Source organism: Protopterus annectens, chromosome 5.part0 (genome assembly GCF_019279795.1).
Source record: "Protopterus annectens isolate FY-2018-M chromosome 5.part0, PAN1.0, whole genome shotgun sequence".
Lineage (NCBI taxonomy): Eukaryota > Metazoa > Chordata > Ceratodontiformes > Protopteridae > Protopterus > Protopterus annectens.
This window is the reverse complement of record NC_056735.1, coordinates 658364896-658378900: the sequence shown is the minus strand read 5'-3', so window position 1 is coordinate 658378900 and position 14005 is coordinate 658364896. Positions and strand designations below refer to the sequence as shown.

The 14005-nt window shown below is 37.1% G+C and overlaps 1 protein-coding gene across 1 annotated transcript in view; it reads right to left on the bottom strand.

Annotated features, from left to right (window-relative positions):
• The window catches only part of LOC122802737 (periodic tryptophan protein 2 homolog), a 723301-nt gene extending 710082 nt beyond the window's left edge, over window positions 1-13219 (bottom strand). The window contains exon 1 of the mRNA XM_044072502.1: window positions 13032-13219. Within this exon, the coding sequence (XP_043928437.1) occupies window positions 13032-13049 (18 nt within the window). The 5' untranslated portion in view covers window positions 13050-13219. The remainder of the gene's footprint in view (window positions 1-13031) is intronic.
• Window positions 13220-14005: the final 786 nt, after the last annotated feature.

The following is a 14005-nucleotide window of genomic DNA, read 5'->3' as shown; positions in this document are numbered from 1 at the left end:
AAAGCAGGATTTTTAAACATTATAAAAAGCCCTTTGATTAAAAACAAACTCTTTCAAAAGCTTACATAATATTAACTTCTTTATGATTATGGACATCTCCTTCCTCTCAAATGTATACCGCTTCATCTTCCTACCCAACAGCTACAACTGGGTACATTATTCAAACTTCAATTTGCTACACTGCAGAGCTAACCAACAGTTTGAACTTTGTAGCTTTTATACTGCAAAAAGTTTCCTTAGCTCAACACTTCATATTACAACCACTAATACTAACAAAAAAAAATAACATGTACTCACATGCGCCCTAAAAGAAATTGTTTTATTTGCCTCTTATGCAAAGTATTGCTGACTATGCTCCTTACAGTTTGTTTTAATTAACAGACACTTTTGCTCCAAATATTTTAACAAACAGGACTTAAATTTTCATCAGCCATACTGATGATCTTGTTCTCAGCCACTCAACCATAGTAGCCAAACCCAAAGCAATATAATTAAATCTCCATCTTCATAAAGCCAACTGTAGCTGTTCAGTATTATAGAAAATACCATATTTCATTTTAATCCCACTAGCCACAAAGCGGTTTGAAGCTTTGCAATTCCTAAATCAAGTCCATTTCTGCTTCACTACTCCTCAGAGACCACTTTTTTTGTTGTTTCCAATGGCTACATGTTCAACTTAGTTATCTGATGATTCTTCTAATCAATTCCTGTACTAGCTTTTGTTCTTGTATCACCAACATTTGGAACAAAGGTGAAGGTTTTACTGGATTCCCTCTCCTGAGTTGTCTTGACTTTCAAGAGTTTTTGTACCCAATTCCCGCATCACCTTGCTTCTCAATTTTTGCTGAATGGCTGCTTGACCTTTTCTATCACATGATCTGCCTCCATAAAAGTCTTTGCTCCCTCATGAGAAAACAAACACTGAATATTTCATGACACACCACTCATGCACGACTAGAATAAAATTATTCCTTTCCTGTCTGGTAAATGCTTAATAATAATTTTCTACAAATATTCTGTTATTTCCGACTTTCAACACCTTTCTTCTCAGCCACATTTTTTTTTAACAGACTCTTTTTGTTGCAGTGTTTGACTCTTCATAACTACTTATCTTGCTTGCTTTCTTGAAAGACTATCTGAATACAAGCACAATGTGCCATTTCTGCTAATGCTTCTTGCTGTGGGACACAAGTCCAGTTACTAACAATGGCCTTTATAAAGCTTATGCAACTGGCTCCTTCCAGCTTCTAACAGATGGCTGAAAACCTCAAAACTTCCTTCCGCCCTCTATCATCCTGATCAACTATTTTTTTTTAGCAGCTCCTCTTGGGAGTCTGTTAGTCTCTTTTTGATTCCATTTTTTTTTGATGAACTGGTCAAGATGCAAAAAGAGAAAGCACTGAATAATCAGATTTTCCAGCCTCTTCTAATCTGATGTTATGCAATTTTCGTGTCCCACTTACTTAAAAACTCCAAGACTATTTGAGATGTTTTTTTTTTAAGTTGCTAAAAGTACCCTATTTTAGCACTGTACTATATACTGATCTGTTTCCCAATGTCCCATACCTTGCCTTTGTATCCTACACTTATCTGTTTCCCAATAAATCTCTGCAGTATCCTCATCCAGCACAACATGCCCCTCTCACTTTTTCTTCACGTCATCGTTATTTTTCCAATCCTTAGTTGACATCCAGACAGGCTATGATTCAGCTAGAATCCGAATTTTCACTTAACTAGCTTTCTTTCCTGGCCTTTTTCACAAATGCTCTGTTTTCCTACTGACAGGACTGCTCTAGCAAGCTGCCTAGTCAATGGCCATCTTGGATCAGTTCATACCGTTACTCTTTTTGACAAGTGGTGGGATCTTTACATTCTCCTGAGCTACCACCAACTCAGGCAGATGAGACCTTGGTTTAACGTTTTATCCAAAGAACAGCACACAAAGGACTCTGGTACCCCTTATGCTGCATTGTACTGTAATGGAAAATGAATGTAAGCACCTGGTGCAGGGATGGAACTCTGAACTTTCAGCATCAAAGTCGAACATGATACCTGCTGAGCTACAGACAATGACTTAACAAATTGTATTATGATAAATATAGTTTACATAAAAGTTTAAATTACTCCTGAACTTTAAAGTTGTAAAATGGCAATTTGCTACTACTACTACAAGACTTTACTTAAGATACTAATGAATTAAATGAGTGTAAGCAAGAATTATGCCACTAATGTAATTTTCTTACTTATGCTGAAGTAAAAGAACGGTTTAGCATTCCTACTCATCTCCTTTTCACTTTCTTCTGAAACTTTAGTTACCCCAGTCCCAATTACACAAGTTTTCCTTTCCACAAGTAGAGTTATCAAACTCGTCTCCCTTGAATTATACTTTTTCTGCCTTAAGGCCAGAACTTCCCAAACTATGGTCCTTTAAAGTCAGAAAATTTATAGAATGCTTCTTACTCAAGCTTTGTACAATAATACATACAAGTAAGCTTCCTTCATTACCTCTGTTCCACAATAAGATACCATTAATGTAGTCCCAACAAAGCTATCTAAAGCAATACACTACACAGAAAGAGAAACAGCAAAACAAAAAATGACTCTTTCTACTCTGTACAATACACACAGAATACAGTAGCTCTTATATCTTTGACTTTAGCTAAAAGTACTCTTTCCAGCACCTGCAATTTCCCAAAAATTGACTCCTTCTGCAGTTCATATCGAGTTATATGCATTGGTAACACATCTAAATATGACTGTAAATTCTCTTCTATGAAACCCATTGCTCCTGCTACTATTGGAACTGTCTGGGTATCTTTCTTCCACACAACTCTCATTTCTGCCTGCAAATCCTGATATTTTATTACTTTGTCTCTCTGTATGTTAAGATACTGTAATTACTGGGTATAACAATTTAAATGATCAATGCTACTTTGTCTTCTTTTCATGGACTACAATATCTGGTTTTCTCATCTATTTTCTGAACTGTTGACAATGGGTGACTCCATGTAATATAAACTTAATCATTCTCTGTAACGTTTTGTGGCTCGTGTTTCTAATGCTTCTCCCCTACTTCAATACTATAATGCTTGCACAATCCCCAATGCAACAGTCTTGCCACATTATTATGATGTCTTTCCGTAAACAAGCCCTCTGCATTTAGTGCGTTACACCCAACAAGATGTGCGATTGTTTACAGTTCTGTTTTACAGAACCTGCAGTTGCCCGTTTCTCCCACATGTTCAATGGACTTTGTAAACTGATGTGTATGTAGTCCATTATCCTTGAACACCAATATTAACCTTTCATCTTTTCATTTAAGTCCACCTCTCCTCAACGATTCCTATGTCAAATCCAGATCAACATGAGGTTGCCCCTCTGTACTTACCAGAACATTTACTCCTTTTCCATATTTGTTGCCTTCTCATCTGAGCCTTCTCCTTATATTCTTTCTTTTGTTTTTGGCACATTCAGTTGCTGCCTGATTTTTGTTTAATTCCGGTATGAATTCCATTCCCGCTTGGCACCAATATGCTTCTGCTAAACTAGGCAGGGAAGTCATCTTAGACTCGTTTTCTTCATCTTTTAAAATTTTCACTATGTTTGGATCTAGTGAGGTCAGCAGATATGTATGCATTCCCTCAATTACAGTTCTATACATGTAATCAAGTTCGAAGAGGGCGGTACTTCCTTCAGAACGGGGGATATATAATCTTTGTATAAACAGATTTTTATATATCATTTGATACGTGTGAAGCATTTTTCTTATTTTTCTGTACAACTGATCCAGTACTTGAGGCCAGTCAATCATAACAAACAGTAATTTAAAATAGGAACAGCAAATTCAATTATAGCTTGGACTTTGTTGCTACATGTTAGGGCTGTTTTCAATATTAGTTTACATCTTTTGTAGTATTCCTTACTGAGTTTTATTCTCATTTGTTCATGTTTTACTGCCAATCCTTCACCAGTTCCCAAATATTTATACACTCCATCCTGCTCAAGTACCTTTATATCACATTCCTGTCCCAGACTGACATTTTCTTGGTGCTGCAGCTTTCCTCCATTAAATGTTGCTTTCACATATTTATCAAAACCAAATGACATTCTTACATCATCTATAAAGTTTTAGTGACTTGTAGTTGGCTTTCGAATTTTCATCTGATGAGCTATACAGTTTTAAGTCATCCATAAAAAGAAGATGAGAAGTGTTTGCACTTGTATGTTTTTTGGGAGGCAAATTATAGCAAACACCTAATTTGTTAAGATAAGAACTTAATGGGTTAAGGCCAAGACAAAATAACAGTGGAGCAAAGAATCACCCTGGGATATTCCGCTTTGAATTTTTTATCCCGGGGATAATAATTTGACCTTTGTTGTGACTTAATTGCAAAGTGGTTTGCAACTGTTTTACAGTCACTGTAATGTAACTGATCAATATAAAATGTACCTTATCCATAAATGTGGAGAGGTTGTCAAATGATTTTTTTTTTGTAATCTATCTATGCATACTTAAGATTCTTCCCCATTTTACAATTCTCCATTGTGACTTTAACAACGAATGATCCTTTGTTCCATACGACTTTCTTCTGTCAACCCTTTTGTTCTATTGTCATGATCGAGTTTTCTTCTAAATGACAGTAAGCCCTGTCAGCATCAGTTCCAGTTTATAGTTTGAACATTGTCAAAAGGCAAGTTTTTATTCTAATTTAGTTTAGTTAATTTACCAGGGTAGTACACTGATCACTATAGACCATTTGCAGGTACACTCCAACTGTGTTATTGGGTCTATAGTTTTTATGATCGCTTTTAGGCTCTCTCTTAAGAAGGAGTATCATTTTTCCCGTTGTTAACCAGGTTGGTGTCTGTTCAGGATGTGCAAAGAAGGTTCTACTCGAGTCTAAATCTTCATGTAAAGTTGTTAGGTACAGCATCTGGGCCCGGGTTTTCCAGTCAGGAAGTTTTTTTTAATTTTGTTTTAATTTCTATGGTTGTTACTTCATCCTATTTCATATCCTGTAGTTTTGAACTTATAACCGTTTCTTTTACATCTTCTATCCACTCAGCATCTTTGTTATGTTCCACAGGATCTTCATAAATACTTCTTCAAAATGTGTCTGTTTCTTCTTATTCCTTTTGCTTGGTTTCCCAGTTCTCTATAAAACTTTTTTGGATCATCAATGAACTGCTTATTTTGTACTTTTCCTTCTCTGCCTGTGCTGACATTTTTACTTTATTGTTTATAATAGTGTATGACAGGTCCAGGTCTGTTCTGATACTGCATGTTGTTTTTATCACATCTATCTTTCATTTTAAGTATTTTTGTTGATCTATTCCTTCTTCTATATTCTTCCCATAGTGATACTTCTTGTCTTAATTTTATAGTTTTCTCTATTTGATGCTGCTACAATGGCATTTTACTTCTCCCATTCCTTTCCCTTGTTGCTCTGCATTTTTTATAAGACTTTATTAATTTAGCTGCACAGTAATATATCCTATTTACTTCTATCACATGAATTTCTGTTAAAACAGATGAACACAGTAATCAAGACTACTGCCAGACCTCTAAAATTGTAGGTCTTATTTACTTTCATCAATCCTAATATAGCTATCCATCTCTATAAAATCAAGCAAATCTTCCCCTTAGATCATTTTCTTCTAAAGTGAAGGCACATTCTTTACTCTCTGTTTCCTGCAGGCATTCTACATAAGGTTCTTGAACATCTTCCCATGACACATTCTCTTTAGCTGCATCCTGTATCATCCTTGCTCTTTCATATGGGAACTCACTGGCCCATCACCCAACAACATTGACTGCATCAGAGTTGGCACTTATCTGCTCCTTTCCTTGCTGCACTATTTCAACTGAGTTTTTGCACTGGTTTCCTACTGAAGAATCTCCATGTAGCAAGTAATCAGATGCGTCTGGTTCTACCTGTTTCTCCTTAATTTGGGGACTCGTTGTTCCATCATGCCATGACGTTACTTGAGTTGGATTTTCTACACTAAATTCTTCACTTCATAGGTAATCAGTAACTTCAATTTCTATTTCTTTAACATCTCCACTACAAATCCTTTTATCTACTTTACCCTTTTGTTTTCTTATTTTTTGTTATGTTGTGAAATTTTCTATATCCACGTAATTTGCCTGTATTTCTCTTCAAATATATCTTTGGTGCTTTTGTACTGATTAGTTTTGCTTTTTCCTTTGTATAAGCACTGCACCATATTAAATCTCTTTTTCTTTCCCACGTCAATATTTCTTCTTCAAATGTCTCCCACTCCACCCGTTTCTCCTTAATTTGGGAACTCATTGTTCCATCATACTGTGACATAACCAACTTTCTTGACTAAATCCTTCACTTCGTAGGTACTACATAACTTCAGCTATCTGTTTAACTTCTGCTTTACTTATCTTTTGTTCTACATTCCCCCATTTCTTGTACTGTGAAATGTTCTATACCGGTGTGCCTTTGCCTATATTTCTCTTCAAATATCTTAGGAGCTGCTTTTTTGTACAGAGTAACTTTCTCTTTTGCATAAACATTGAACCATATTAAATCTCCTTTTCTTTCTCATGTCCATGTTTCTGTTTTATACATTTCAAAACGCTCAAGGTTTTGTTCTTTATATTTTTGCGCACTCTATGTCGCTTCTTTTTCCAGCCAGCCCAAAGTTTGTCTGTTATGTTTTTCATGGATCTGCTGTATTTATGAACACAAATTTGCGTTTGAAGCTTTTGACAGTTTTTCTTGTGCAAATATTTTTCTTTCCTCTAATTCATCTCAATCTTTTTGAATATCTTCCATCTGGAAATTCTGGGCTTCTTGCATAATAGTAAAAATACCCAATTTCTTCCTTATCCTCAGAATTCTACTCTATCATTTTTATAGCTCTTTTTTGGCCTGTCAATTTTTGTATTTTTTTTGTTAACTTCTATTTCCTTCTACAACAGGGAGGTCGTCCGCCCCCTAAGCCTGGCCTAGCTCTTTTCTACCTGTCAGTTTTTGTGTTCTTTTGTCGATTACTACCTTCTTCTACAACATGGAGGATGTCCTCCCCCTGAGCCTGGCCTAGCCGCATTGTAAAAATATTTCTGTGCCTTTAGGATTCTAAACTGCTATTTTTTCCAGTCCTGACTCCAGTGTACATACCAGGATTAGGCACTTTTTTATACTGGGACTTATTCACCCAGCTGTCTTTTTATTTTTTAACCTACGTCTATCCATCATACATACTATACACAGTCTATATATCAGTGTCGTCTTGGTGAGATTTTGTGAAAACAGGGTCCATCATGTGAAGGTACTCACCAAGACTTGAGGATGAATTCAGTTCCAGCAATACTACTCTCCTTTTAATGCTGATTTTATCATCTCTGCATTCAGTTCCACTGGTTAAAAACATGGGATGCAAGACTATGGAGAAGAGTCATTATGAAAGTTAGGAAGATAAGGTAACACAGCAGAACTACACAAAAAAATCATTCCTTAGAAGTTAACCAGACACTATGTTAAACTACATCTATGGATATTTAAATACACATCACCAAAGAAGAAATAAAGGCCATATCTAAACTGGCAAAGCACAGACAGCAGATGGAACCATACAAGTCTAAACCTTTGTTGATTTCCATATCTATACTGATCTCATCCACACCACAGTATATGCAGACCTGGACAGAAGCCTTTAGCTTCTTAATTTATAACCAAGTAAGAATCCATCTTTCCCTTAATGGCCTATTTTGTCCAAAATTCACAGTTACAAAGTGCCTGCTACTTTAAGAGAAGTCCGACTTTGACTGTCTACCTAATTTGACGCTGCATGGGAACCAGTGTGGATTTTTCACAACCACAAAAACTCTCAATAATATCAAGAAACTATGGTAAAGATTCAGACAGCTCAAACGAGTCATTCGGAAATGCTCTTACTTGGAACAGACTCAAAAAAGTCCTCTAACATGCATGACTAGTACTTTCCAGACCTGATATTAAAACAAAACAGGATTTTCCAATGATTACCATAGCCAGCCATGACGTGTAAAGAGAAGCTAGATTCCACTTTATTTCTGAAAAGGGTAGACTTCCTTTCCACAAGTACAACAATCAGTTATAATATACATGGGGAAGCTACATCCTAGTTTATTTCAGAACCATGTATTAATGAAAACAGACATTCTCCTCATGATTACAAGAATCATCCAAGATATCCGCGGGGAAACTAGGGTTCGGTATAAGACATTAAGAGCAGTGCCATCACTTTCTGCACTCCAAAAAGGAATATAGTAAGGCTATCCACCCTCCACTCATTCACTCTACCTGGAACGGGGAACTAATCATACTTTTTCCAGTCCTGACTCCAGTGTGCATACCAGGACTGGCTTAATGGTTAAGGTGTTTGCCTTACACACACAAGGTGCAGGGTTTGGGTCTCACAAGGGATAATTGGCTAGGCTTAAAAATGGCTCGCAAGGGCAGCTAGCTTAGTACTAAACTATGAACTATGAATCAGTTCACACGCTTTGTGGATGATCACTTCTTTAATTGGTCTCATCTAAACTGGGATATGGGGCTACTTTGTCAGTCTGGGGCTTATCTGGACATGAGAAACTAAAATAATGCCTCTATCATAAGCATAAACTACTAATAATCAATCTTCAATGATATTTCCTTTTAAACAGGAAAGCTTATTAATTAAGCAACTTGGAATAAACATGAAATATAGCATTTCCATGAAGTTGTATCAGACACTAATTTGCTGTACTGTGCAGAGAGTTTAGGTTCATATAGCAAGTCAGGGATGGGGAATGTTACACAGTCAGTATTGTGGATGATGAGTACATCCTTTTCAATACAACTAGCTGAAACCTGGCCTAAAGCAAGAGGTATGACAATCTTACCGAACACCTCTCTGTTGAACATACATTTTGGCTGCTAAGAAAATTTGTTTTCAACTGAGCTACTTTTCAGACAGAAGTTTCAGTTATTCATGCCTGCTCTTGGGAAAAATTCTTAATCATGTGTTTGCTTCTATGAAAATGTGTGTAACAGTGTTTTCTTATGAAAGTTAATAAATAGTATAAACAAAATGCACATACTAGGCTCAGTGTATAGTCTGCAACAAGCACATCAGATACTTATAGCAACTGGCTAATCAATTACTGTAAACAATCACAATTAGAACATCTTATTTCTTAGAATGCATCTGGCCATGACTTTATGAAGATATCGGCTACAAATTAAAAAAAATGCATGCATTCCAGATCTTAGAATGAGTACGGATGTCAATTTGGCTAGATACAATCCATGAAGATTTTGGTTCTGTAGGCACCTCTAAATAAGTTCAAGTCATCCAAAAGTGCAGAGTGATAATGTAAATTAGGCCCAAAAACAGAATCATGGGTGGCTGCAGATGGTTTCTACAAACCCTACTAGCATCCAATTGTGCATCTCTGTTTTCTCCAGGTTTACTACATAACTCACTCCCATGGTGCACAAACCTCGGAGTTTGACATATTAACTTAATGTAAAAGGAAAAAAGCTCTTCACAGAAAAGACAGCTTCAGTGTTTTTGTGAACTCTGGTTTCTAGGTTCAGCTTTGAACATGTAAACCTCATAACAATCTGCAACAAAATAACCATTATTCCACAATCATGTACATTGCTGGTGATCTAAAATTCCCAAAAGCAGTTCAGTGCAGTGAAAAAACACAGTACTGGCAGTGCTGTACACTAAAACAGCAAAATAATGCAGCAAAGCAATGGTAGAACTGAGGATCAGCCAGTCACATACCTGAGCAACTGGTTTCAAATTAAAACAAGTGCAGGAATGAGGAGAACAGATATGTCAGCACAGCAAAATGGTTAGCAGAGGTGGAAAAGATTACTAATGGCAAATGCGGAGACTGCAGCATGCATGAACTGCACTGCTGCACAAAGCAATGACTGCAACTCCTTCACCAAGGCCAATTAATCTTCACTCTCTCTCTCTTCCATCCCACATTTTTAAACACTGGGGTGGGTTCAAAACTGTAAAACACTGCATAACCCTGTTTCTAGCAGGACTGCTCAGTGATCTATAAGGAAGAGATTCAAATACTGCTATAATGGTATGAAACATCCAGTGAGTATTGATGCAGCTGTCTACTGGATAATGCTGCATACAAATGTGTTAGTTTGGGGGCATGGCTGATGTGAATTAACCATATGCTATGCCCCACAGTCTTACAATGATGATCACCTATTGCTGTGGCAACTGCAGGAAAGTTAGTACTGCATCTGGATTAACAATTGGTAAGTAATGAGAATGTGTGTGTGTGTGTGTGTATATATATATATATATATATATATATATATATATATATATATACATACATACATACACACACACACACACACACACATGCAAATGAAATGCACAACTTAGGTTTAAAATACACTGCAACAATCACATCAGGCATTTACAGAAACTGGATAATCAATAGCTGTTTCTAGTAAGAGTCTTCTATGAGAAAGTGATTCAAAAACGATTACACTACAATAATATGAAGCATCTGGTGAGTATTTGCAGTTGTCTACTGGATAATGTTGCATGCAAATGTATCAGTCTGGGGTCATGAATATGAATTAGCCATATGCTATGCCTCATAGCCTTACAATGATGATTTACTAACAGTCCTGCAGTAAGGCTCTGGGAATGTATCACTGTCCAGGTATCTGTGTGACTATGTATGTGTGAGTGAGTGAGTGAGTGAGTGAGTGAGTGTTACATGAGTTGGCAGGGAGAACACTAAAACAGTAGTTTAAATTATCCTAAGTGTTAGATTCACAGACATACAAAGGAATCACTAAATGAGCTTCTGCTCCACTGGACTCTTGCAAATCTCCAAACCACTAGCTAGTAATGCAGCACTGCTATGGCACAACACAACAGTCCTATTAACGTTACAGAGTTAACTTTTCTGAATACCACCCATGGTCTAGGAAAACAGGACATCCTTCCTAGAAGCAAGAAACATGAAATGACAGCGGCATTTTTCTTTGCTGATGAGTTGTCAAAGAAATCAGGCTCCCATTCACTATTCAACAAGGCATACCCTATTGAACACCAACACCACCATAACAGTCCGGACTGACGGACTGCAATGCAATGCCTTATAAGCAACATAGGTATATTCCAATAAGTGCTAGCACAAGATGTGGATCTGCAAGCACTGCCTAATACCTGGCCCCAACCACATGTCACATGTTAATAAACCAACAATCCCAATAAATGACTGACAGATGTTCAGACACACACCATTTCTAGTAATGCTTCTACAAACACAGAACACTAACAGCATGTATTATAAAGTCATCTGTCTTCCTTAACCTCCTCCCTGAAAACATAATTTATTTTTCCTGATGGGCTGCATTCCAATAACACAACTACAAATACCACCATAAATACATAGTAGAGGAAAAGAACACCAATATACTCAAGAATAGCTTATACAAAACAAAAATCTAAAGTTACTCACTAGAGGAAGAGAACATCAATCACTGCACATGTTGAGGGGCTGTCACTCCAAACCCACTGCTTATTACAAAACACAAACACACACACACACACGAAAATCATTTGAAAATTTAAGCATTACTAAAGCAAAGACAGATTTCTCCATCACTTATCTATATTATTTTCTAACAAATTATTAAGAGGGAGCAAAAGCCCCTACCCCTCTACATGCACTGCATTATATAATGTCACAAACACAAAAACACACTCAAATCACAACCAATTGATAATTAAGAGTTTCTGGAGGGGTGAATGGAGGATGGCAGTGCCCCTTATCTACACTTTTGCATACGAGTAAGTAATTGTTTTGTACCAGAATGCATTAAAAATGAGTACTGTTGAAGTTTATCAAGTCCAGTGTATTAAACATCAAATATTGTGGAGCACAAAATCACCTATCAGTTTACAGTGCTAATCAGAGGAATACATAAACCTGTACAAATCTGGTGACAAGGCATTGCACTGGACTACAACCTACAATCTTCCAGTAGGCATACTCTGCTGCTCTGTGCCACCAGTTCCCTATCCTAACCTTAAAGTAGTTTAATGCCAGTGATGCTCCTCCTATGTCATGTGACTAACACCAGCTTTGCTCTCCCCATAAGGTATGCTTGGTGTACAGTACTGTATCCATCAATAGATACCTACCTTTGTCAAATAAGTAGCATGCCCGTGTTAAGCTACACCATAGCCAGTTCCTTACACTACACATATGTAAATTAACTACTTAACCTGAAACATCTGTGAATCATTATGTTGTGCATAAGATGCTAAGTGCCGTCTCTGTCATTATTTCTCCTTTAGTTACTTGTCCATCCACTGCTAGCCATCTGCTTATGTCTCTGTTTGTCACAAATGTATTTGTAGTCTATTCTGTCAAAATGACAGAATTCAATATGCTGGCAAGTACAGCTAGTTGGTGCACTCAGGGTTTATTCTTCCTTCCTTCCCTCATGGTGGAAAATAAGAAAAGCTGCACCCACCCTCCCCCTGCTTTCATGCTAAGCTGGAGTGGGAACAGGCGATTGACAGCATATTGGTGGCATACACATAATGTTCAGGCTAGCCTTCTCCCAGCCACAGCAAAACAATTTTAATTCATTCCTTAACTACACTTGCTATGTGTTAATAATTAGGTTGCCATCAACGCTAAAGGTATAACCATGGCTCCCGGTTATCAAATGCAGGAGAAATCCGAAATCCTGTTACTTTAACGATCACTTATATAGTGGCAGCATTCTTGTTATTAAGGCAAGGCAAAAATTTAAGTGTAGCTACAACAAAGTACATTACAATCAATAAACAAATCTGAGCAAAAGGGAAAATGCATACGCGTAATACTATAGCTACTGGGGCACGCATCTGGTTAGAAAAGTAGGCAATTAGAGTTTCAACAAATTATATTTCTTAACAAACTTGCTACAACTCAAGTCATTAAAAAATAGATACATAAAGGTGGATGGGCAGCTACTTACTTTATATGCAAACCTCATTGTTGCAATGACTTAAAGTACTGAAAACTACACTCAGCGTATATAAGATTTCCTAACTCCAAAAAAATCGTGATTTGATCCCCAATAGTTAACCACTTTCTGCACTTGCACTCACATGGACTATAAGCATCTCAGGCGTGACTGTTTATGTTTCCGGGTCAGGACCGGCTTCTCTCCGATAACATAGGAAAAAAATACAGAGTTTTGAGCAGACGCTTCATTTCATGCGCTGCGGACTCCGCGGAGTTCAGTACACAGCAGCGACATCAGCAGGACTGGAGGGTAATCTGTAGACAGACGATATTCTCGACGTTTTTGCTTAAGAATTCTGGACAAAGTAAAAGTGGCGGGGGACAAAGGCCTCAAAATAAGGGACACAGTTTAAATATTACTCTCATTTGCTCAAAAGCTAATAGAGAAACAGGTCTCACGTTAACATGCATTTTTAAACAATAAGACCTTGAAGTTTAAACTCGTTTGCTACTATTGACTACCTGTAATTTTCAGTGATTTACCAGAAAATCAAACAGTTTACGGGGGTGGAAAATGTATGAAGCAAAAGGAGAAATACGCGAGTGGTATCGCAAGGGTATTTGGGATGGGAAGTTAGTAAAGTAATCTCTGGTAAACTTCTTTTTTTTTTTTAACGGAATGTGTAATATGACCATACTTCAACCTGTTAGTGCAAGAAATCAAGACAAAGTCTAAAATAATGATGGGACAATGGCCCAAAACAGGGACAGATTTGAAACATTGTTCTTATAAACTTAGAAGATTGTTAGAATAGTATGGCATACGTTGACAAGCATTTGCTGAAGGATATGAAGCCTACCTCTCAGCCTCTTAGCGCAAGAAATCTGTACAAAGCCTGGCAAGAGAGGGGAGGGGAGGGGGGGGGGGTAAATATTGCTCTTAGAAACTTGCTAGAATAACAGGGTTTGTGTTGACATATATTT